Source organism: Psittacula echo, assembly GCF_963264785.1.
Source record: "Psittacula echo genome assembly, chromosome: 7".
NCBI classification, from domain to species: domain Eukaryota; kingdom Metazoa; phylum Chordata; class Aves; order Psittaciformes; family Psittacidae; genus Psittacula; species Psittacula echo.
The window spans coordinates 41,440,637-41,466,555 of NC_137740.1; the positions used below are offsets into that span (position 1 = coordinate 41,440,637).

General features: G+C 45.6%; 2 protein-coding genes across 22 annotated transcripts in view; one reads left to right on the plus strand and one right to left on the minus strand.

The window, feature by feature from the left end:
• Positions 1-7,637, minus strand: part of APOD (apolipoprotein D) — a 34,324-nt gene extending 26,687 nt beyond the window's left edge. For 8 of the 20 annotated variants that reach the window (XM_080624216.1, XM_080624230.1, XM_080624233.1 and 5 more), the window contains exons 1-2: positions 6,697-6,950; positions 6,316-6,413 (exon numbers count right to left, since the gene is read on the minus strand). The gene's annotated coding sequence lies outside the window, so the exon portion shown is untranslated. Of the gene's footprint in view, positions 1-439; positions 689-4,517; positions 4,618-6,315; positions 6,414-6,696; positions 6,951-7,500 lie in introns of those variants that run through there. The other 12 variants (XM_080624224.1, XM_080624220.1, XM_080624219.1 and 9 more) reach the window with 6 other exon arrangements.
• Positions 7,638-7,743: 106 nt separating this feature from the next.
• BDH1 (3-hydroxybutyrate dehydrogenase 1) lies at positions 7,744-25,143 on the plus strand. Of its 2 annotated transcripts, none has more exons than XM_080624210.1 (7): positions 7,744-8,543; positions 9,845-9,976; positions 13,018-13,090; positions 15,155-15,265; positions 20,211-20,352; positions 21,928-22,080; positions 23,349-25,143. In XM_080624210.1, exons 2-7 carry the CDS (start codon positions 9,894-9,896, stop codon positions 23,816-23,818), a joined length of 1,032 nt encoding a protein of 343 aa, XP_080480336.1. In that variant the 5' UTR covers positions 7,744-8,543; positions 9,845-9,893; the 3' UTR covers positions 23,819-25,143. The 2 variants fall into 2 exon arrangements, with proteins under 2 accessions (XP_080480336.1, XP_080480337.1); XM_080624211.1 differs by lacking the exon at positions 7,744-8,543 and adding an exon at positions 8,550-9,064.
• Positions 25,144-25,919: the final 776 nt, after the last annotated feature.

Below are 25,919 nucleotides of genomic sequence, written 5' to 3' on the forward strand. Positions count from 1 at the left end.
CACCGACATTCTAGTCACAGCCCAGCAACTTTAAAAAAATCAGTATAAATGGTTTGTATTATTCATATTGAAATGAATTTTCTCCTAGCACCAATGCAACTCAGTCTGCAAAGTTACCTTCCCAGCTACAATTTATTGTTATCAAAACATACTGATTTTGGAAGACTGACTTCAACATGCAGCATCAATTGGAACCACTTTTCATAGCTGCAGACACCATTACTTAACTGTAAAACAAATTGCTTAACCCTTATGCACAGAAAACCTCTTCACAAATGAAGCACCCAGGTATTTTTACAGAAAGAAGTGAACATCATCTTAGGCTCTGTGGTCTTCTGGAGCAGTAAAGCACATTCTCTGTTCACATACCCATGTTTTCCTTCTTGGTTTTTTTTAAACAGTAGATTTAACTGTAGGCCTTCACGGCCTTGGGACTCACCAGTAGGAACCACACAGCAGCGTGAGTCGAGTGGAGTCCTGGCAGCAATGGCCCAGCTGCAAAACCTCGCTTCCCCTGCCTTTGCTGTCATGGGTTTTGTCAGATTTTCGTCCTGCTGGAGGATCTCCCAGCTCCCCTATCCCAATTCCATCAGAGTTGGAAGCTCCCCTGCCCCAGCCTAGCCTGCTGCCCAAGTACTCTCCAGAGAAGCCTTCAGTGGGACTTTGCCATTTCCTCCCATGTACCTCATTTCCCCCGGTTATCCTGCATCACCACCCTGCACGCTCTGGCTGCCCACCCCACCCTTTGGCCAGCAAGGGCAGCTCCAGGACCACATGAGCCTTCTCCACCTCGCAGAGCAGCCTTGCACCAGCTTTTGGCTGCTTCCCTTTCCCCTCACTCGCTCCTCGCCCCTGCTCTGGTTTGGAGGATCCCAACGCAGCCGGTGCTGGGAGACAGACAAAACACACAGGGGCTTGTTAGGAAAGAGCCCTCCTGTAACAGACCAAGCCATGGATTTGTCCCAGGGAAGTTCGTGGGATTCAGGATTGAGCCCTGGCAAGCACTTGGGCACCAACAGCAAGATGTCAGTGAGGATCAGGAAGCCACAAACACAATGCTCAACACCCATGAATCCAGCCAGCCTGCTCCATCTGCGCAAATCCCCCCGCCTCCCCTGCTGCTGCCTATCCCCCCACTCCCTTCCTGCATTTCCTGACCAGAACACCTCATACTTGTCATTACTGGATCACACCCAATTGATTTCAAACTCTGTCTGATCTGTTATCATCATTTTGAACCCTATTCCCCAAAGGGCCTGCAATCTTCCCTGCTTTGCCCCATGCACATTTCTTTCCAAGCGAGTTCTCTATTCTAGGGAACACTTCCAAGAAAATTTCCCTGGGACTGAACAGCAGTCACAGGCTTGAGTGCAAGTTTGCTCACAAGACTATCATGCGGGACTGCGTCAAAACCCTTATACAGGATACATTTATTCCTTTCCCTTTAACCACTCTGCTGCTTAGCCAAAATGTGATTAGACTGACATGGTACAGCCTGTTCCCAGTAACATACAGACAGTGTGTATCACACTATGAGCTAGACGTGTAAAATTGGCAGATCAGTGTGATGCAATTTCATCTAGTGAAATGAAGGTGAGCTGCCTGTTCGGAAATTTCAGAGGTCTGTTCCCTTTGGGAAGAGAAGGGCAGTATCTACCCTCTTCCAGCCCTGTGGAAATGCCCTGGCCTCCAGGTGCTCCTGGAAATACCACCCATGGGGCAGAAATAACAATGGCTCATCCTTTAAATGCTCTTCAGCATATTTTGTCAGGCTTGGTGAACATGTACTCATCCATTTATGCAAACATTCCCTGTTCTTTCCCTTTTCTTGCCTGCAGTCCTCATGAAAACTGCTGGTAGTAGGCACCTGAAAACAATTTATTCTTTTTTTTCCAGTAAGATCTAAGAAAATAAGACAATGATTATTTCAAGTTTTTCTGTACATTCCACTTTTCAGGTTATTTTGTAATCTATTTCTGTGTGGTTTTCCATCTTAATCCTGATACATCAAACAGAAACATTCTCTGTGGGCATACTTGTCCTTGCTAAATGAAAACCGTTTTGCACTTGATCTCCAGTTCTATCCCAGCCTTCTTCAGTATTGTTGCTATTCTTGCAACTTTACTTTTGACTGTCTGATCATTAAAAAGCTCCTGATGCACCTGAAAGTGTATCATCCTGTATTAATGCAAGAGTTTTCTGTGGTAGTTAGTACATCAGGAATCCTTTTAACTCTCCATAAAAAAAGCACGCAAGTGATGATGGACTAACTATGCATGAACTAGAGCCTGGCATCTGCTCTACGACAACTGCCTCCATACCTGCTCTGACCCTGCAGTGAATCTGCAGTAGCTCATACTTCTCTCATGAAGGATAGGCTTCCTTGCATTTGCCATGAGCAGTTCCATGCACACTGCCAGTTACCACATGGTAGCTGCATCCTCAGCCACACTGCATGTGCACTGCTTCACTTAGCAGTAATCACTCATATAGCCATACCTTGTTCTTCACAAATAATCTGACGTAACAGCTTCCTGCCTTCACTGATGTTTCCTGCTTCTTTTGGGTCTACCATTCTTTTCTGTAGTCACCTCATACTTTCTTTTCTTGAAGCAGTCAGCTCTAGATTTATAACCATTTTCGTCCCCCACACAGTTTATCATTAGGTTTTCAGTAAGGTCCTGCTTAACAAATTTTAAACTTCTAGGCTACCATGTAAAACACAGGCTATTCCATACAGGATGTTGTGTGTCCCAAGAACTAGAGAAAGCATTCAGCTGTAGCATTTTTGCAATGGCTATCCACCAGACACTGCCCTTCAGATGCACCTAACAGCCTGTACGACGACACTAACAACCTGGGTCAGAGGGTGGAAAAGAGGAAGTATGAGTGAAGTCCTGGGGCTCTGAGCCCAGGTCTCCTAAAAATTTATTAACACACAGAACAAGAAAAAAGGCACATGATCCAACTCCCTATCCCTTCAGGGTCAAGTGCTCAGTTAATCTCCTGAAAGTCACCTGCAGATCAGCTATGACTGGTGATGCATTTTCCACTTCCACATGGAAGAATACAAGTATGGAGCCACAGAAATTTTGGTTCCAAGCAGTATGTTGCCACACCAGATCAGAGTGGATGCTGAGAGCTGCCCGACCATTTGGGGACAGGTCATAAGTAATCTGTGATCAAGAAGTAATTGTGGTGTGTTTTTTCATCAATAAAAAGAGCAAGCAGGGCTCACTTCAGGAGCAATTAGTTTCTTTATGTGGCTTCAAATGGAGCCTGGCCCTCTGTACCACATTAGTGTGCCGACTTCTGAACAGCCCTCTCACACCACCCTATCTTCCCTCTCATTTCTGTTCCCTACATCTACTGCTCTGCACAGTAAGTGCCTGACTTGCTATCACCACAGAGAAAGGCATCCCAAAGCAGTGTATGACATGACTACTGAAGGATTTACAAGCCTTCACATGGAAATTTCCAGCCAGTGGCAATTTTCCAACAGGACACTCTTGCTCTCAAGTTACACAATATGTCAGCTGATAATAACTTTCCCTTTTGGTGTGGTGGAAGAACGTAACCACTGCCAAGATCACGCAAGCAACAAAGAACACCTTTTTTTGTTTATCACCCTCCACACTACTCAAGAATCTGTAGTCATCACTCCCTGAGCACCTTTGCTGAATGGCCACCTTTAAACAGAGAAACAAGTGGGTATGAACTGATTTTGAACAATTCAGGTCAGAAATTACATGAGTTTTGACTATTGAAACAGAAAAAAACTCCAACATAGCAAGGATAAGACCCCAGCTGAGTTGGAAGTGGACTTGTCCCAGTTTATAAAGAGGATTACATAACACAGTTACCTGCATGACCAGGGACTGGGATGATGGGTCTGCAACACCTGATTCAGTGTGCCTAAACTGATCTCTTACAAGAAGTGATGCCATGTGCCATACACAGGTGACAGAGTGAGGCCTACATGTATCAGAAAGGTATGACAAATTTATTCATTCAGCTATCCAGAAACTGAATAGCTTCTACAAAAGCTGTGGAAGCAAAGTTGGAAGACATTTTGGAAACAGAACCTGAACAATGGAGGAGAGGTGGCTTGGAGAGGAGTTTGATGGGAGTGCTCCCAAAAGAAAGTGACAGAATGAAAGACGCAGCAGAGATGCCAGGGAAGACAGAAAGCCGTAATGCCATAGCAAGTTTGGACTTTCAGATATATGGAGTGTTGCAGTATTGCTGAGAGGCTTCCAGCAGTGAACAATACCTTACTGTGCAAGCTACTGTAGAAACATTCAGTTAACAGACACTCCCTGTCCTGAAGAGCTCAGAATTACAGGACCAACAAGATGCACAACCAGATGAAGCAATGAAAGATGCAACAATCCCTGCCCACTGCACTTCTCTCAGGTCTTGGATGAGGGTAAACAGAGGCTGCACATGAAGATGCTTTCACTTGAAAAGCATTTTTCTCCAACTGGAGAAGAATTTTGATCAATATTACTACTCACCACAAGCAAGTATCCAGCAAAACCAACATGAAGCTGTTTTGCCAAGGCACGTCCAAAACCTTTGTCACAGCCTGTTATTACCACCGCCTTCTCTTTCAGCCTGTGTGTGGAAAGACAGCAATACAGTATCATCAGATACTGCAATGCTGCAGGCACCACCAGCACCCACCGACACAGCACAGGAGCAGCTTGCAGCCCTGCAGCCAGGGCTAGCCACTGTCTGGGAGGTACAATTTCACCTGTACCTGTCTGCACACTAATCTGACCGCAGTCTAAACCCAGCAGTTTCAGTGGAGCTTCTGCTGGGCCAGCCAGTGTAAACAAGGTGACAAGATTCCAGTGTACAAACACAACTGGCTCCCAGCTACTGTGTGAACCCCCAAATTTATTCAGTTGCTGGTCTGTTTCAATTTGTGTTGCCTCGATACCCAAGCTAGAACAGTAAAACTCTCTTTCAGTTACCAGTGGCCAAAATAAAACAGAAACATTTCAAAGGAAGTTAGTGGTCTACCAGCCCATAGGCATTATAAGAAAGAGCAGCACAGAAAACATCCAAATGGTAGTATGCCACCTGCTTGAGTTATACAGCAGCTCTTTTAACTGCAGAGTGACTTTTTGCTCTCTGTTCCCCACCTACTCTTACTTCATGCAGTACTTTTTATACTGTATTTCAGCATACAGGTTAGGGTTTTCTTCTGAAACACTGCAGTCTTAAGAGGAACAACTTAGCAAATCCTACAGTTCTCTCCTACATTCTTATTATCTTTTGAGTGATGGATAAATTAAGAGATACTCCATATGGTATAACATAACAGGCTTGTGACAGATCCAAAACAGGAATCCCAAATCTTGGAGAGAAGCCTATAGCAAAACACTGCCCATTCACCCTTTTTCTTTGCAGAAAGCCATCTCTCCCCTGCTTTTCTCACCACAGCTGTGAAGCAATGAACTCCTAACAACCCAACTAGCAGGCACTCAGCTGCAGTGCTGTACACTGCTCCAAACTGAAACAATATTCATGAGGAAATAATGTGATATAGATCTGGAGAATGCAATAAGGAAGTGAGGTCACTTCCATGTCTGTGGAGATATCTGCAACTAATATTCACTGTTACTGTATTGACAGCAGCTGGAGTATGAACGTTTGTATTTTATAATACTTAATCTTGAATTGCACTGGCTAGTCCATACACTTTTTCGGACAGAAATGAGGCAATCACCAGCACTCCCTGATTGAACTTGCTTTGCTGACATGCATGGTAGTGAAGTGGCAATAAGGAATAATTGCAGGGTGATAGTGACAGAGCATTGCTGCACAAACTCAAGATGAGTCTAAGCAGAGAACAATATGCAGATAAGCTACACCCAGTTCTATAACTCAGGCTAAAGTTATTGCTTTCAAAGGGAAGTCATGATCTGAAGTTGAAATGAGAACTGATCAAAAGTCTATCCTGCATTTTTCATACAAACACCTACATTAACACTGAATCCTACGCTCAGACAAAAAGCTCCCAGCTACAGGCTAGCTCTGCTAAAGCTCTGAAAGTAGTTAAAGGACAAACATAAGGGATAATTAAATATAATGTGCTCAATCCCAAAAAGGATGAGGATTAAGTACAAACCAGAATTTACGAGAATTTACTAAGAATTTCCCACAATAATTCGGCAAAATAGCCCATGGAAAAGAAAGGATTTGACTTTTCTCTCTGCCTCACCTCTATAGACCCTTTACCTCTGAATCCTGAAAAAAAAAAAACCTTCCAAAAGAACAAGGTTTGTGCAGGAAATAAGGACTTACAATCACTTCCAGAACCCAGGCTAAGCAGACAGAAAAGATAACCAATCCTCATCATCATGAGCTCCTTCATCGGCCAGTCTGATAACGAAAGAGCTCAGCTGCAAGACATAAAAGCAAATGGCTGAGCTGTGTTATGTACAGAATTATGTACAGCTAGTTTTAGCTCTCTGCAGCTGGTTTGCTTTCTGTGATTAAACTCCTTCACCCCTCCTCCCCCCCCAAAAAAACCCAAACCAAAACATAAACCCAACAAAACCCCCACAAAATGTAGACAGAAAGGGAGAGGTTTAAAAATCTTCTCAGCTGTCAGTAATAGGGAAAAAAGTGAAGAGAAACTTACATCCTTCCCAGTATAGGAAGGTTCCTGTCGTTGTTACTTACCCTAATTGCTGGTAATAAAACATGTGACTACAGCAGCATGGTTCATAACAGACTGAGGCCCCAGCAGCGCTAATGACTATGCAAAAACCCAAGGGAGGGACTAGACCTCACAGTTCCCCATCTTTGTGCCATGCCTGATGGACAGAGGGCTCCCAGGGTTAAGAGCAGAGAACAACTCCATTCCTAGCCAAAAAGATCCTATTGCCAAACATCTCTGAACACAGAAAAGCTCAATCACCCTTATCTTTTGAAAGTCCCAAGCTAAGGCCTTATGGGCCTCATTCCTGGAGCTTGATAAAGCAGTTTGCAGCTTAGCTTGACACAGTGCCAAGACAGGCAGAGAGGACGGGTTATCACCCCTGTAGCAGGCATCACTGTGACCTTATCAGTATTTTGAGGAACTTCAGGTGCCTCACTCAAGTTAATGGTCACACAGCGCTAGCAGGAAGCACTGCTCAGGAGAGGCATTGTGTACGGTGCTGCTGCACCACCTGAGACCTGCTAAAAGTGCAGAACAACTTGTACTGGGGATACTGCTGGGATAATACTGACTGTATCTTCCTTGTGTGATACATAGCACTGTCATACACATTCCATGCAGTTCAAACGGTCCCAGAGAAGCAGCCTAATTTCAGCCTGCAGCCAGCTCAAATGCACACACCTCATGAGCTTTTCCTATCGGGATATGATCGCTTTCTTAAATAGTAGAATTTATTTTAGTTATGTGGGTGATCTATCAAAATAATACATATTTATTGCAAATTGCATATCTCTCTGGATAATGCGGGAATCCACCACACTTGCCTAGACTTCTTCTACTGCGTCGCTTGTTTTCTGGATCCTATTATCAAACAGATTAATGCAAAGATGAGAGCAGTTACACAGCAGACTTTGCTTGTTTTCTTTTTCCATAGTCAGGAAGTTGAGCGTTTGAATCCCAGGAAAAGCAACTGAAAATATTCACTAAAGGGAAGGTATTTTGTCAGGTGGGACAGTGATGGGGAACATGAGGAGCAAGAGCAGAAGAGTGAAGTGGGAGTTTGCAAACAGGCCAAAGCTGTTATCTGGCCATGCCACGACTGGCACAAAACCATGTTCACTTGCCAGTTCTTCCCAGTGCCTGCAGAAAGGTTGTCTGGAGCATAAACAAGGGCTAAGTTAACTCCAGTCGAGTGAAAAAAAACCTGTGTGGTTTTGAAACATACAGAAGAGAGTGGTTATGCAATTCTGTTCCATTCACAGGGCTTTCTTCCTCCCTTACACTCGTTTCCATACTTAAAGCACTGGAACCAAATCCACGTCGCCGCCGTTTCCTGCCCCTAATGGAGCACAGTGGGGTCACGGCCCCTGCCCGGGCTGTTCGCAGCTCTGCAGTTCATCGCCCTTCGCCGTGCCCGTGTGGAGGTCCCACGCGCGCAGGCGCGACGTCTTAGCCCCGGCCCGTTAAACTGCAGCCGGCGGCAGAGGTAGCCGTGAAGGCGCGGCGTCATTTTAGGCCCCAGGGGGGCCTCCGACGGTCTCCCCTCAGCGAGCCCCAGAAGGGGCCGAAGCTCTCCGGCCCTTCGCCGCGTTACTCACGGGCAGGGCGCGGCGGACTCTCCACGGCAGGAGGAGAAGAAGGCGACGGGCCAGGAACCGCCCGCCAGCGGCATCGCGGCACCGAGCGCCAGCAGCACCATCGCGGCGCTCCGCAGTGGCAGCAGCCTATCGCCGCCGCGTATAGCCGCCACCGCCCGCGCCCGCCCCGGCCCTTCCCCCGACCCGCCCCCCGCCGCTCCCCGGCAGCCGGGGCACCGGCCCAGTCTCATTCAAACAGCAGCAGCACCCGGCAGGTCCGGCGGCTCCAGGTAACGTGTGGATGGCTCGCTGCCGCCGCCGCCGCCTCAGGGGCCTCCACGGGAAGGGGGCAGGCGGGCTAGGGGGATGTCGCGTCGGCAGCGGCAGACAGGCCCTGCCGGGTCGCTGGTTGCCGAGCCGCCCGGGGATTGACCTTGCCCGCCCGCGGGGAGGTAGCGATGCGGGCGGGGCGGGCCGCGGCGGGAAGCGGGGGGCGCCGGCATCAGCCCCTGCGCGGCCTCCGCCTGCCGCCCGCCCCGCGTCGGTCACGCGTGGAAGGCCGCGCCCCGCGGCTGCCCGGGCGCGGGACCGACACGCGCTTGCGCCGCCATGGCGAGGCCGTGAGCCCGTCCCGGGCCGCGGGCGCTGCGTGGGGAAGGCCCGGCACCGCGCCGCCTCCTTACAGCATTCCTCACGCAAATTGTGGGCGTAGCGACCGAGCTCTCGAATTTGATCAGCCTCCCCTGGTTTCTGAGGGGTGCCGGAGCCACCGGGTCCTCCCGAGCACAGACCTCCCCGTCCGAGCTAGGAGGTGCCCCACCGCGGCGCTTTCTGTGGTAGATGCCCCGGCTCTCAGTCGAGGCCTGTTTCCCGCAGGCCCCGAAGCTGCCGCAGCAGCAGCTCAGCCCCCGGCAGAGATGCAAATGAGCCCTAACAATTAGACACCGCTTCTCTGCTATAATAAAGGGGGCTCGGCTTTAGGCTGGGGAGATGTTTGTGTGTGTGTGTGTGTGTGTGTGTGTGTGTGTGTGTTGGATCGGATTTATCCAGGATGGATGTGATTGGAACTCAATTTCTGTGCTTAACTCTCCTTGAGCATTTTTTGCGCCATAGTGCACAGTGATTCCCTGTGCATAGTCCAGCATCACCTGCTCCTTAATTAGAAAGAAATGTATTTTTAACTGCATGGTTTTACTAGCTGTAAAGCCCAAGGATTGCTTTCAGAACATGTAACAGCATCCGTGACTTGAAGTTACATTTTAGTTTAGCACTGTTTCATATAGCTCACTTGAAATAATCTATTCTATGAAGGTACCTTAATTTTTAGCTGTTTCAGAGAATACAGTTAAAGATGCACCAAAGAAGGAGAAATTTAGATTTTCTTTAGATGCCTCCCTGCTGGTTGCTTCACTTATAATCTTTTTTCTTACTTAAAAGCATCTTGAGGCGGTTGAAGGTTGAGCTGTTTATCTCACTGTGAGGGACTGCAGGGGGGAAATATGAGTTCCTTTGGACTTTATTTTCATGTTGAAATATGGAGTCAGCATGACTTACAAAATAATTGAGCAACAGGTGCTATCTTGTATTGCAGAACGAAGGAAGAACAGTATTGCAGTTGGTAGAGTGTGCTAATTGAAACCATGTTGGCTACTAAGCTGTCTCGGCCTCTCCTGAGCTTCTCTGTGAAAGCCCTGAATTTCAAGGACCCAGGGAATGGCCTCAGGTAAGCAACTAGGTGGAGGAGAAGCAGGAAGAATGAGATCTTCAGTAAAGCATATATAAAAGGCTCGTTTAATTTCAGTGGGACAGTTTATTTACAGAATCACAAGATGGTTGAGGGTGGAAGGCTCCTCTGGAGGTCATCTGGTCCAGCCCCCCTGCTCAATCAGGACCTCCTAGAGCTGATTTCCCAGGACCATGTCCAGGTGGCTTTTGAGTATCTCCTAGGATGGAGACTCCACAACCTGCCTGGGCAACCCATGCCAGTGCTCAGTCATTGAGCTGAGTACAGATGGACTCTTACCTGCAAGGAAGGGTTGGCAACATGTTGTTTGGGTTTTTTTACACGTGGACAATCGTCTGCAGTCAAAAGGAGATTGAGCAGAGCATTAATTCAGTGTCAAGCAAGGATTTATTTCTGAATACCAGCAAGTAGGCTTTGCTGCAGAGCAAGAAACTCTCATGTATTTCTGTGACTTCATCAGAGAGACCGTGAATCACATGAAATGAAAGAGAAAGTTGAGGGGAGGGGTTTAGTGAGGACCAGAGGTGGGCTGAGTAATGAAGCTGTTTTTTTCTGAACATGGGCAGAAAATTGCCTATCTAATTCTAATTCCTAGCTCTGAAAAAGCTATCTTTTATTTTGATATATGATGAGAACCCTACTAGTCCAAATTCAGAGCAAGTTGAGTGCTTTCACTGGCTTAGGGCAGGGTTCCCAAACAATGGTGTGTTTACCACTAATTGTGCATAAGCTGTTTAAAAATGGCTCATGGCCTGCTAAGCAAGAGCTGCCACCTCCAGTGTTTTTGTGCTGCTGTTGATAGTGGTGTCCAGCACCATCACTGTCAAGGACGGTTCCGGTAACAGGGAGCTGTAGAGACCAAAGACAGCTAAGCTGTTAGAGATTTCCTGTGCAAACAGACATAGGCCTTATATCTCCTATTTACTACACACACATACCCCAAAGCTGCACCAGCAGGAATTTGTTATGGCCTTAAAAATACAAATTAATGCTTTATTAACTTGAAAAAAGAATTTTCAGCATATTCTTCTTCTGTTTTCCTTACTGTGTGTTTGTGCTTCGTGTGTCTTGTACTCAGGGCAAAAATGTGTTGCGTTTTTTTAAGTACCCACAAGCTGCTAAACCTGAAATGGAAATCTGTTCATCTGAAAGGCAGTGTTGTCATTATACTAGTATCTTAATACCTTGAGATAGCATTTATATACTTGACTCTTCGAGCTGAGGACTGCCTTTTTTGGTGTAAGTGAAAAAAGTGATCCATGGTTACAGGCACAGATTCAGTTTGAGGACCATCTGTGCACTTTAGAAGTCTCAGTTGTGGTCTCTAGAATTCAGTCATGCAGAATGACAAAAATGGCTTATGGTACATTAGTGTACTCTGTGGGGACTAGCATTGTACAGGCTTCGTAGCTGTTTCCTCTGGTGACATTCCTGCTATCAGCAGCTAGCATATCTTTGATGCCCTTGGCTTCAGGTCAAGGTAGGCAGAATGTCAAGTAGCTATTCTCTACAGGTTATTATGAATAGAGTGCAGCAGATCAGTGCTCTGCAGTGAAATAACAGGACCAGGCATGACACTGAAAAATAAAAATCAAGTTCATGCAACTAAAAGAAATGTTATCAACATTTCTGGACACTTTAAGATACACAGAGAAGCTTATTTGTGAGATAAAAGTTCCAGGTCAGGTTTGCAGGTCAGTGATGTTAACACAGACCTTGCTAGGGATTGACCTTTGCAGTGATTAAATCGGTTGTAGTTATTTCAAGAGCTGATTGGGTTTGTGACGCTCAAAGGTAGAAAAGGAGCTAAACTGTTGCAGGAAGGTGAGTGAACACTGTTGCCTGAATATAAATCAGCTCCTTTTCCATCTGGTTCAAAGCTTTTGCCCAAGCAGACCCTTTTTCTAGCCTTGTTTTCCCAAGGTGGAGCTCAGAGGCCAGTGTCTGCAAGTTGCTGTTCAGTGTAGCACAGGTCACCCTGGGAGTACCTGTGATGTTTGAGCAGGAGATAATAGTGAATGATGATGCAGCTTCACTTACAAGATGGAAGAGCAGCCTGGAAGATAAGCACTACTGAAAGACAGATGTTGTTAGGATAGATGAAGTACAACAGATCTAGGGGAAGGCCAGAAGTCTCTGGGAGGGCAATGTCAGTGCCCAAAGCAAAAACGAAAAAGCAGATACAGTTCAGAGAAGATGCTGGCAAGGACAGAGGCTAGGGTCACGCTAGTGTGTTGTCTAGGCCCAGTTTGATGAATGATGGCAAGACCTAAGACAGCATGATGCTACTGGTAGTATTAGCTTTTCTAAGTAGAGTCTTACTCCATGGAAGGCATTGGTGCTGTGCTTGGTCTGTCTTTGTGAATATGGTTTATCTTCCTGTGAGTTGGACATACTATGTGGAGGAGCTTCAGACCTGCATGGCAGGTATTACTAAAAGATGTGGTGTCTCTTAGCTTAAACAGTTGCAAAGAGGGGATATAAAATCTAACAGTAGCTAATGGGTAGAAACTGTAGAGGAAGAAATGTCATGACAGGAGAGTAGAGCTGTGTGTAGAAGCAGGAAGACAGATCCAAGCATGTTCAGCCTTGGGGTAGGTATCAGAGTCAGTGCTATGGCAGAATACTTTCATCAGACAAATGAATAACTTCCTCTACCCCAGCTTTGTGCAACTCCTAAGTGAGAGTGTTGTTGCTGCTGGAAATGAAAACACTGTACTGCCCATTTTGCAGTGGAAGCAGCTCTGTGCCTCCAGACAAGGAGCTATTTTAGAATTCTTGGTGATATCCAGACATCTTCTGCAGCTGGAAATAACATCAAGCTCTTTGAGGAAACAAATGTTTCATACAGTAGAAAACACACAGACTAAGGAGAACTGTAGGCTGGATTCTGTCTTCTCAAATACATCATGTATAAAGACAACACTACATTCCTTTTCATGTGTAAGCTGCAGCATGAGGGTGCAGACAGGATATTCTGTGCCTGATTGTTCTGTTGTTTTTGTTTGTTTTACCAACAGACCTGTGCAAAGGTTTTGCTTCCCTCTCTTGTCCCCATGTGGCAGCCGCTCTTATGCAAATGAAGTTGATCAGGTGAGTATGATTGTGTTTTTCAGGAACTAGTTCTGTTGAGCTGGGGTTTTAAAATCCCTGAAGCCTGGTGACCAAATTCTTCTTTCCGATTTGCCAGAAAGACTGAGCTGAACCTCTCCAACATACTCCACATTCTTTCCTAGCAGAGAGCTTCCATTGACGTAGCATGGTGCTAGGGATGGAAATAATCAGACTACTTGGTTTCTTCTATTTTTGGAACTCTGTCAGCAAATGAAATCTTCCACCTTAGAGTGAAGGGAATTTGCATAACAACTTCCTAATACTGTGCTCTTTCTGGAGTATGGTTGTGTAAAGAGATGTAAATAAATCAATGTGTCCTCACCTTTTGATCTGGAGAGTGGCCATCTTCCTTAACGGCCCTCTCCTGGAAGGTGCTAGTTTGCCAGGAACAGTGCCAGGCAATAAGAAGGGAGATGTTTTGCCCACTTACCTGAGGCACAGAACTCAGCAATGTAGCAGTGCTAGAACAATGCACATCTTGCTTCGTAATCCCTGGACAGTCTCAGAGGAATTCATATATGGCCCTTGCATCACTTCTGGGCTTCCAGTGTGACCCTGATGAATCCCTATATATGCTGGGGAAAGCCAAATTGCTAGTTTGTTAAGAGATGAGTAGGAATGATTGAGAGTAATTATTACCTAATCCTACCCACAGCAGCAGCTTGCTGCATGTGCACTTGTTGCTGCTGGAATGTCCGATAAGCCATGCAATCTTTAGCATGTCACTTAACTGCTGGCTATCTTTGGGTTAGAAGAATGGGTTTGGAGAAAGAAGAAGGTATACTTCTTTTTTAAGTTTTAATTGGAAAAATAAGATGACCAGAAACCAAATAAAAAGACGTATGAGCAACCAGTTTTAATTTCAGATACTAAACCCACTTGATTCTGCTTAGCTTCTAGAACCCAGTGCTAGAGGGTTTACATGCTAGAGAGAGAAAAATGAATGAGCAATCAGTAATGTCGGTGCATATCCTTCCTTCAGCTAAGCTATCTTCCCCATGCCCTATGGGCTGCATGGCACACAAGAGTGGGCTCCTGCCTGCTTTGAATGTATAGGAACAGTTTCTACTGAAGTAAAACATGTCTGGGAAACTGTCTGGTATATTTTCACTTTTCAAGATGGATGTGAGCTGCCAGAGAATGGTTTGCTTGGTCTCTGCCTTGGGACCCTGTTGCCGCAGGTGCCTGCCGTGGTTGAAGCCCATCCAATAACTCACAACCATGCAGCTGCTTGCTCATTCCTTCCCTTCTTCCCCCCTGCTGCTCCTGGAGGGATGGGGTGGAGAATCAAAAGAATGTAACTCCCACAAGTTGAGATAAGAACAGTCCAGTAACTAAGGTATAATACAAAACTACTACTGTTACCACCAATAATAATAATGACAAGGGAAATAACAAGGGGAGAGAATATGGAACTAAAAGGGGAAAAAGAAAAGAAAATAATAAACACAAGTGATGCACAATACTTGTTCACCACTTGCTGACCAATACCTAGCCCAATCCAACCAGCGATCTGGGCTTTCTGGGTAACTCCCCCCAGTTTATATACCGGACATGATGTGCTGTGGGATGGAATACCTCTTTGGCTAGTTTGGGTCAGGTGTCCTGTCTCTGCTTCCTCCCAGCTCCCTGTGCCCCTCCTCACTGGCAGAGCATGAGACTGAAAAGTCCTTGATCAGAGTAAACCTTACATAGCAACAACTGAAAACATCAGTGTGTTATAAGCTTTGTTCTCAGGCTAAAGTCAAAAACAGCGCTGTACTAGCTACGAAGGAGAAAAGTAACTGCTACAGCTGAACCCAGGACAGTGCCAATGTTCTCTGTGTTGGGAGAACAGTGATCCTGCCTCACTGGAGTGAACTCCATATGAAACTTTCGTTTCTTGTTTTCAGGAGGCACTGGGTGGCAGTATTGGCAATGAGTGTAGACAACGTCCCTGGGACAAACTGCTCCTGGTGGAGGACATGGTTTTGTTCAGTGTACTACAAATCACTGATTTCAGATACTCAATTCCAGTACATTTTGTTCTGTTTTGTTTTGCAGATTGGCAGCAGAGCTGTGCTTATAACAGGTTGTGACTCAGGCTTTGGATTTGCCTTGGCCAAGCACCTGCATGCCAAAGGCTTCATTATTTACGCTGGGTGCCTGCAAAAGGTAGGGAACACAAAAATTGTATTCTTCATCTGTGGCATGTGAACAGACATGTAGCAAATCCAGTCTTCCCTCTCCACTCTGCACAGCTTTCTCCCTAGGAGAAGGAGGGCAGTTGATAGCCCAAAGGGAAAGACATGGGTGCTTGAATTTCATAGAGCATAACCTGGTCTGGACCGGAACCAGGATTGAACATGGGGATATTCTTATTTGAATCACAACACTGTGGTCTGTTCCATATCTGATGGACTGGAACCCTGAATCTAATTTTATAGGCTTATCCATAAGCAAATTTTGGGATCAGGTTAAGTCTAGACCATTGGCCATGCTCTTGAACTACACATATTTATGCAGGGTTTATCTTTAATTGTGATGTACACCAAGCCACCAGTGATTCTATGGCATATGGTATGAGCATATTTTTCTATATTCATAAGTAAAGCTGTACCTCAGTGTGTATTGAGGGTGTTCTGAAATCACTGTGAAAGCAAAAAGAGTTCCACTAGTGCAAATGAGAGCAGAATCAGGCCACAAACAGCTTAGTGGTCACACTCTCTGGGAGTGCTCTGTACAGCAATCAGAGATGCCTGGTCATGGAGAACAGGAGAGAGCTTTAGCCTCTCTCTGTGAAGTGATGCACTTTTTTAGCTGCCTGTCCATTTCCCAACAGAAACAAACTTACTCCTTGGGATATCCTGGAGTGGGTCCGTTACTATGATCCTAATCTTTTAGCTTACTCATCACTATAAGTGACGGCTCAGTGTGAGGTGTCCCTGCCCATGGCAGAGGGGTTGGAACTTCATGATCTTAAGGTCCCTTCTAACCCTAACTATTCTGTGATTCTATTCTATGAATGTATCTTGAATAGTTATATTATTCAAAGAGAATTTGCCAGGTGTTTTTTTTTATGTTATCCATACCCTTTCTACTGTTATTTTTCCATTATTACTAAGTTTTGCTTAAATTACTAGTTTCTTTCTGCTGCATTTTTTGAAGAGAAGGCTGTGTTTCCATAGCTCTGTTCCTTGTGATGTCTCACCTTTGGATCAGCGGTTTATTTGTTAACCTGGGCTCCCTCTACAGGCTTCACAGCAGAACAAGACATGTCTTATAAACTGCTGCTTTTCAAAAAGTGTCAAGAAGAGAGAGGGTAGACGAGTACCTTTTTGGAAGATGTTTCTTCTCGGCTCTTGTAACTGCTGATCAACGGTAGAAAATAGAAGAATGTTGCAGGCTTAAAACCCATTGTTTAGAGTAAAAGCCTGCCTCTGTGTTGACAGGATTCAAAAATTTTAGAGCTGCAAAGTTACTTCTGGGTTTCACTTCCTCTGTCTGAGGTGCCAGAGAGACCTAATTCTCAGTGAACATGCCTTTAACTGTCACTGAAACTTCCCTTTTGGTGTCTTCAGTACTCATTCCACTGAATGCATGTTAGTGGAAAATCTGTGCCTCTGACAATTTTAGCATAAGCTGACATGCAGCAGCATGCCAGAACTCTTTCAGGCTTTGGTCAACATTTATTTCATTGCCAAAAATCAGCAAAAGGCTTTGCTGTATCACTGTGTAATTAAATATTTATTCTTTAGCTGGACTCTCATCCCATGTTCCAGAATTTGTGTGACTATGGCAAGACTGGAAACAGAAGTTGTCAGCAGAAAAACACTGTAAAATGCCAAAGCTCCTTTAGTTAACCGGTTGGCCTCCTGTGTGCCTTCATGTCATATACTTTGTGTAGAACTGCCCTGTAGAACTAAAACAACTCCAGGAGACTGAGCTGATTTCTCATTGTGCCTCAAGTTTCACTAACAAAACCATAAGCAGAATTCTGATCAGTATAATTATTGCTGGTGCTGATTTTAGGGCAGAAAAAGTCTGGTGTATTTTTAGCTGCTAGATAGAAGTGGAGGTAGAAATAAGAAGCATCGTTTTTTGCTTGGGTGTATTTGACCTAGCCCTGACAGTGAGGAAATGGATATGAAACTTCAGTGTTATTTTCACAGGACTGTTTGTCACAGCACACCTGCACATCAGAAGTGTACTGCAGCTTAGGGAGCCATCGTGTCCTCAGGGTATGCGCTGTTCTTGGGAACATCACATCCTTATTGAAAATTAAAAGTGTGTGCAGTGCTGACTTTTCATTCAGGAAGGGTTTCCTAGAGAGCCAGATCCTGAGCATCTGACTGTTTTTGCTGAAGGAAACCTGAGAGAGGTGTTTAGAGCCACGACTGAGGGGAGCTTGAGGATGGATCTGTGCTAACAGTATGCTGTTTCACACACAGTTTCTTCCTAACATTTTCACTGGCAAATAAATTCATGTGAGAGCTGTGTTGGTACTTCATTGCCAAAAGACAGTGGTAGACTGGATCCAATGAATGGTCATGCTGCAGCTGTCTTATTTTTTCCTCTTTGGTCAATAGCTGGAGGAGCCAGCTGACACAAGATGAAGAAGGTATTTTTCCATCAGTATCTGTTACCAGTGGACATATGTGATGTTTGTCATGGCTGTCAGGAGTGTGATGGAATCCCTGTTTGCTTTGCTTTGTGTGCTTGGGCCTGTTGCGGCTTACAGGAGTATGAGAAGAGGTTATCTGAGCAAGCCAGCATGCAGACCAGTTTCTATATGTCTCACCAAGAGTGCTCAGTCACAGAATGTTACATACGACTTCAAGGACACACTGATAAAGATACAAACTGAAGCCCATGGGCCCCAGAAGATGACCATGCTAAGAGGAAGATGAGGCAGCAATGTGTTTTTTTCAGTATGCAAGAGCTGGGTCCTCTTGCCATGGAGACAGCAGGCCCTGGGGCTGACAGCAGAGATATACTGGTCTTCTGATATAGCATGAGAAGGTCCTTCCACTGCTGGGTATGGGTCTAGGGTTGTGAGACAAGCTGCATTCCACACAAGGACAGCATGACACAATCACAGGGTGCCTGCCTTAAACACCACCCATCTGCCCTTTCTGGAGAACCAAGGGAATGGTCCTATGAGTCTGGGTTAATGCCTGGAGTCCATCTGTCGACCAGGATCCCAGCTGCAAGGGTCCCTGTCCAAGCACCCAGCTGCTTGGTGGAAGCAAGATGCTCCCTTAAAGGAGGAAGAAGAGGATGTTGTGAAGGTCCCAGTAGTGCTTACAAGGCCTCTGAGGCTGCTGTGTTGCCATGGCCCAGGGATTTTGTAGCATTTTTGTAGATCAGGGAAATAAGCATGTTGGCCTTATTGTTCTTCCTCTTCCCTTTAGTTATATCTGCTGTTTTCAAGGGACTTGCATGCTTGTATTTGCTGATTCCCTACCGCCATTCCCACGTGTGCCACTTGTATATTTTTTAATGCTTTGCCATACACACTGGCTTCGGCACCTCAGTGCTATTGAGTGAGCAGCAAACAGCACAAAAGTTTTCAGTCACCGTAGAAACAAACACTACTGAGCTGTGCATGGGACTTTTAAATGCTCCATTTTGTATGCAGTGCGCTTCTGTGTGAAGAGAGTGCAGTAAATGCCTTCTCTTAAGAGCAAATACTAACCAGTATTAACAGTTTGCAATGGAGTAAGGAAGAGTGGGGAAGAAAGAGGGTACTTGTTAGTGAACTGTGTGAGCACAATGGATAAGCCCAGGAATGAGAGGAGCCAGGAGGTTTTTTGGAAGACAGGTGGCACAGAGACAGGGGGACATATGGCCATCCTTGTGTGGTATCTGAAGTGTGGTGTCTGAAGGGAGCTCTTGCTTGAGGCAGAAAATAGGCATCCTGGGTTCAGACTGCAGAGATGAGCACCACTTCATTGTCAGCTGACTGCTGGCAGTCTCTGATGGGGAGTGCCTGTGGCTTGAGGTGTTTAGAATGATCTAATGTCATTCAGCAGGCAAAAAACAGCCCTTCTATGAAGAACTGGCCTGTTCCAAGTCAGAGGGAAAAAAGCTATGTATCCAAAAAAGCCTCATCTATCAGGAGTGAAGAGCACTCCAGTACTTGCCTGGTGATGCTGACACAGTGAGTGGGGCTACCTGGAGAGTTGAGTGGTGGGGGAAGAGCTCAGCAGCCATTAGATGATCCTGTGGGACATGCTCCGTGTCTAGCCTGTTAATGGAGGGTAAAAGACTTCTAGTGAGGAGTGATATTGAGGGGACAGAAGGAGTTTCTTACCGCAAATATAGGGTTGTTTCAAAAAAGTGATTATTTTCAGACCTAGACCTCATCATCCTCTACAACAGTACCCTGGAGTGGTCAGCACAGTCCAGTAGCTTACAACCATGAGAATGATTCAGGGATAGTCTCAAACTCATATTAATAACCTGTGTTTCTGTCCTGGAAGCACTGTAGCCACACTTGACTGCTGTGAAGGGACTAGCTCTGGGTACAGTAGCCTTGTTGCTAGTGATGTGTGGCCCATGTGAAAGGTATCCCAGGGGTTGGCTGCAGTTAATTGGCTGGGTTGTGAGTGGATATGTGTATACTGAAGGAATCTGTTATTCTGAGCTGAGAAAAAAAGAATGGAGATGGGAAACCGGAGTGAGAAAAAGCTCGTGGTGGGAGGCAGAGAAGAGAGCAAGATGCTGAAAAGGACACCAAGAGGAGCATGCAAGCCAAAGTGAAAACTGCACCATGTTTCCATCACTGCAGCAGGGGGGCATAGGTTGATCTTAGGAGCTTGTACTGGGCAGGAGTTGCCTAGCTGTGGCACATCCAGCTCTGGCTTCTTTCTTGGTGGTCAAACCAGTTTGTACCAGCTGATTCAGTGGCAGGGCTCCTGATCAGATGGAGAATTGGAGGAATGGTGTTCTGCAGGAGCAGCCCTGTCCTTCCCCTTCCTCTTAGAGCTGCAGGACTTCTGGTTTTTCTGTGACTGCCTTGTGCACTGTCTTTTGCTTGATCTGATGGTTGCTATGCGTATGATTTTCTACACAAGTTCTTTGGCCAGATTCAAGCCAGTGCTTTCTTCCCCTCTAGGACAAGGGAGAAGGTGGGTCCAAGGAACTGGACGATATGAACAGTGATCGAATGAGAACTGTCCAGCTCAATGTCTGTGACAGCAAAGAAGTAGACCGAGCAGTGGAGCATGTGAGTAGCAGCCTGGAGGACCCAGAGAAAGGTAGGTGCCTGCAATGGGCTGTCAGGTCACATAGGTGGCAGAGCTTCCTTAGCTGGGCTCTGAGAGCATTTTCAGGGTATATTTAAGAGGCTGAGCATACGGTTGAAGGGCACTAAACTCTGAGGAGCAGCAGTGCAGAGCAAATGGCCTGTTTAAGTGTTGTGCCATGACACTTAAAGAAGAAGTGGGAAGAAAGCAGCTTCCCACTTAAGACAGCATCTAGAAAGAAAACTGCTTTTTTTCTCCACTAGCTCCTATAGGGACACTAATAGACATCAGAGTGGTGGTTAAGACCCTGGGATTAGTGCTCTGTTCCTGCGACCTGAAGTTTATTATGACTCCATTTATGTTGTAAAATATGGCCAGGGCCCAAAGCTTGGAGATTAGCAATGGAAATGTCTCCCCCAAAAGGAGAAAAGGCAAAGGAAATGGAGAGGTGTTCCAAAGGGTTTCCCTTTTCATGAAGCCAGCTGAATATCAATGCTATTGCAGATACTATCATACATTACAGATTTCAGAGTTCAGGGGGTACCTATAACTACCTGACCTTCTTAGCCTGCCTACCTCATTGTGCTGAGGTGATGACAGCAAATTCTGCTCTGGTACAGTGAAAATCCCAGTTCCTGAAACCTTTTCACCCTTTGGTAAACTGCACTTTTTCCCCCTAAAGAACATCCACAATTGAACATATGAAGATTGTTTAAAAGCAGAACAACCAGTAACGTTTTATTTTGAATTTTGCATAAACCCATTTCTTTCACTTTTCTTTAAATATTTTCATATATGGATCTTCTATATGAATTGAGTTTTCTAGCCCTGTGTTCTCAAGCATAGGCCAGAATGAAGTTGCCTTTTCTGTCCTGCTTCTGAGAACACAGATCTGAACACAGTCAACAGATAACAGTGAGTTTTTTGGAACAGCAGAGAGAAGCCATCCCAGCCTTTGCCCAGTCTGTTTCCTGTGCAATTAGAATGAATCCATTTTATTCCAATTTCCTTTTTAATCTTCCTTTTCATTGCCAAATGAGTCGGTAGTTTCAGTTGTTTCCAATTTGGTTGCAGCAGAGTGAAAGGAAGAGGGTATTGTATGTGTCCACCCATGCCCCCTTCCCAGCATTGCAGTCATTCTAGTTCTTATGGTGACACAAGGGATTTTACTTCAAAAGAATTGCTCTTTTGTATCTTACAAGGTCTTGAGTATTCTTATTATTTGCATCTAGAGACTATACTTTGCTGCTTTTAAAAATTCACAATGGGTAAAAAGGGAACGCAAGGAGAACGGCTTCAACAAGGATGAAGTTCTCTGTTTGCTGGCTCAGAACTTCCCTTTAAGGGAGTCTTTTTCATGGCACTTTGTGGCTGCAGTGTTGGGCAGTGCAGGCAGATCCTGATTGTGGTTAGATTTTCTCAGGAGACTGAAGTTTGCTCTGGATTCTCTTGTGTCTGGCTTCCATCATTACAAGTTGTAATGAAAAGCTCTATTGTGTGGTTCAATAATCTATTAAAAAGGCCTTTTCCAAGCTTCTCTCATTAGTCTCAGAGAGGGAAAGCTTTCTGCTTGATTTTATTTTCTAGGGCTCTGGGGACTGGTTAACAATGCTGGGATCTCCACATTCGGGGAAGTTGAGTTCACCAGCATGGACACCTACATGGAGGTAGCTGAAGTGAACCTGTGGGGAACTGTGCGAACCACCAAGGCTTTCCTCCCACTCATCCGGAGGTCAAAGGGTGAGTGATCTCCTCCTGACCTGGAGCTAGTCCCTTATCCTGCCCCATGTCTTACTGTGTTAGTGGCCAAAAGATTCTCTCTGCACACTGGCCATCTTCATACCTTTACATCAGAATGTGACCCACGGCATATACACAGATGACAGATTACCTAACTGCTCTGAGGTACACTGCAAGGCAGCAGTCCTGAAAAACAGCTCACCCTAAATTCCAGTGCCAGGTGCAATTGTCCCCTCTATACAAAAACCATCTGTCCCAGTGCTGGCAGGGTGAACAGCAGCAGTGTCCTGTGGCATGCTTCTTGCAGGGAACTTGTCAGTTGTAAGCTGTGTTACTTTGGGAGCTAGTAATGTATGAGAGGTGGGGTTTGTACAGGAAAGGAATGTAGACCTGGAGCTTGCATGGGTCTTGGCATAAAGGGGCAAAAACTTTACTGAGCCTGACTCCCTGACTAAATGAGTATATTTTTTACTCTTGGAGCATGCACAGACATGAACAATGTTGTTCTGTTTTGCAGACCTGGGCTATGGTGGCCTAGGTAGCACTTCTTCCACCATGGAAGGGTATCTTCTTCTGTGGTCAAAGTTTCTCCTTCTAACAGAACTCAGCAATGAGCAGATTGAAGGTGCAGAGAACTGCAACTTCTGATTAGAATGCAGTATCCACAGTCTTCTACCAGCATTCTCCTCAGCCAAAATGGATGGCTTCTGGAGAGGGGAAAGGCCCCAGCTCTGTGCCTGGGGCCATAATCCAGCTGTTACCCAGAAAGGGTGCAGTGGATTTAGACTCTGCCTGTTTGTGGTGCAGGAGCAATCCATTCCCTTTTAAGAGGCAGACATTATAAGCCATCATTTGGCTCCTGGATTTTGTGCCTTTGACTTGCAAATAAACAAGCTTAGCCCTGGTACCAGAGGCTTTCTTTGCCTTTTGTCTTGGCTCAGCCCTGATTGCTGCTGAGCAATCCTGTTTCTCACTATGCAGGCTCTGTCCAGCCTCTTCTGTGTTCCCCATAGCACTCAGCTTTGTGTGTCACCACGTTCCTGTTCCCTCAGGTATAATGATCCAGGGCACACAAGCAGTGGACTTAATGTCCTGCCTGAAAGCTGTTGCATAGAACAGCAGTGCTCAGAGAGAGCAACAGCAGGTTTGCCAGGCAGACGTTACAAATGTGTAGTGGGCAGGTGTGATGCATGTGCATGAATGTGTTGGGTGGTGTGTTGGGTATGCGCTCTGGATGAGGTACCACAGCTGAGCTGTGCTTCACCTAGGTCGTGTGGTGAACATCAGTAGCATGATGGGCCGCATGGGCAGTCCTGCCCGCTCACCGTACTGCATCACCAAGTTTGGCGTGGAAGCCTTCTCTGACTGCCTGCGGTATGAAATGCAGCCCCAGGGGGTGATGGTCAGCATTGTGGAGCCTGGCAACTTCATTGCTGCCACCAACCTGTACAGCCCCGAGCGCATCAAAGCCATCGCAGACAAAATGTGGGACGAGCTCCCTGAGATAGTGCGCAAAGACTATGGCAGGAAGTACTTTGATGAGCAGGTCAGCAAGATGGAGACGTATTGCAACAGTGGCTCCACAGACACCTCGCCAGTCATTGATAGTGTGACCCATGCGCTCACCTCCACCACCCCCTACACCCGCTACCACCCCATGGATTACTACTGGTGGCTGCGCATGCAGATCATGACACACATGCCAGCTGCCATTTCCGACCGGCTCTATGTCTACTGAGGCTACCCGCGTGGGAAATTCATTGTAAAGTGAGCATTGTACACACTTCCCATTTGTCCTTTTAAAGTTTTTCTAACCTCATTTCAGAGTACTGTATTTTAGCTCTAAAGGGTTCATTTAAACATCTGACATAACCTAAAGGGCAATAATTTGCAAGGGTTGCTTCATAGGCAGGAATGCATTGTTTGTGCAGGAACATTGTTTCTTTGCTATTTATTTCATGTAATCCTTTTTTTTTCGCACCTCAAATTCCGAGTGATAATCATTATTTAAACTGCAATTGCTTTGAAATGTTTTCAGAATAATTTTTGCTAATGGCCAAACACAATTTTTACAATTCCTGCCTAGGGTGCAGCCTTCACACCATAAAACAGTGATTTGCCCTCCATGCTGTAATGGCAAATCACTGCCTCTGAATGACAAAGAGTGTCCAACAGACTTTTCCAGGTCACAGCAGCCCAAGGCAGAGCAGAGAACTTACTTAATTTGGGATCAGAACTCAAAAGTGCTGGAGGTGCTGAAACTGAGCAACTGACCCTGTGCATTTCTCTCTTAGAATTATACTGAAACCTTAGAGAAAAAGGAACTGGTCTGCTTTACTTACACACATCCAGGGACTCAATCCTGCAGACCTTTCCCACTCCCAGTTTCTTACTCACATAAGCATTCCCCTGAGCGTGAGCAGCTTTACGCACAGGACTGCAGGTGTCAGGATTGGCCTGTAGTAACACTTCTCAAACAGTCATTGTGTGTCAACTCCAGACTTAGTTTGGAGAAGAGTTTCACTCAGCTCCTATAATTGTGAGGGTCACTGCTGAGCGGAGGGAAGCAGCAAGGGTTATAGCCACATCAGCCATGCCATTCTTACTGGGGACCTTGGTTTTACACTGAAGTATTTGTACAGCACCTGCACAGAAGGGCCTTAACGCTGACCGGGGCCTATAGGCACTATTGTGGTGCAGGTGATGATAATAACAGTAACTTTCGTTAGTCAGGAGTCACTGAGCTGAAATGCATCTAACATAAGTCTAACAGAACGTCCATGACAATAAAGTTAACTTTGAGGGCAGTTTCATTTCCATGATGGTTGTTTACATGTCTGAGAAACATTCGTTTTGTACTGTAAGAAAAGAAAAAAACCCCATAAACCATAGAAGAACCTTTCATGGGGAATGCAGAAAGAGTATTTTTTTAGGCTTGGAAGACAAAAAGTAATTAAAATGACCATTGTTAGTGAAGTTAAAAAGAAGGGATCTCGCGTGCTTTAGTAACATATTGTGACATGATCAAACTGCTTTGGCTTAATAAATTGTATACATGAATGGTAACAAATCTCAGAGGCTGCCTATCTGTTCTTTAAATATTTAAGGTGAAAAGCTCATATTCTTTAGTGGTGTTTTTCTACATCTGGTGAGGTTCATGCCTGTTAACGCATACACACTGCAATCAGAGGCTGATGCGCAGTTTTGGGTCTTGCATGTCCATGTTGGATAGCGTACGACTTCTGCAGGAGTACCAGCTGTATCCTGCATCTTATGACAAATATGCCTAACCCCAGGACTCTGTGTATTCTTAAACCTGCATCTGTACTGAACTCCCAGAGATTACAAAGGATTATTATGGATTATTCCCAGGGAGCAGGAAGAGCAACTGAGCTCTGAAGAGGGGAGGGGGATGGCAGTGATTCAGCAGGGCAGGCACAAAACAGGTCACTGACAGACCCCAAATAAAACCCTGGGAGAGACTTGCTGGCTTCCAGATCCTTGTGATCTTCTCCAGAGCCCTAGCAGTGGTAACTGCACCTTGTGGGGCAGGGTGTATTGCCTCATTTCCCATTACATGGACTTCTCTCTGGGACAAAATGTAAGAATATGAACCACAAAAGACCCAGCAGGCACAAGGATTGACTTGCAAGGCAGAGCAAAGCACCTGGATAACAGTGTTTTGCAGATAACATAGCAGAAACAGAAAAGTCTTTATGAGAAAAGTTCCTGTAGTCTAAGAATTTAGCCCAAGATGCTAAGTGGCACAAAAAAAGTCACGTCATTCCACTTGGGATGCTAGCTCCCAATTTTACATGTACTGCTGGGTTTTAATACAG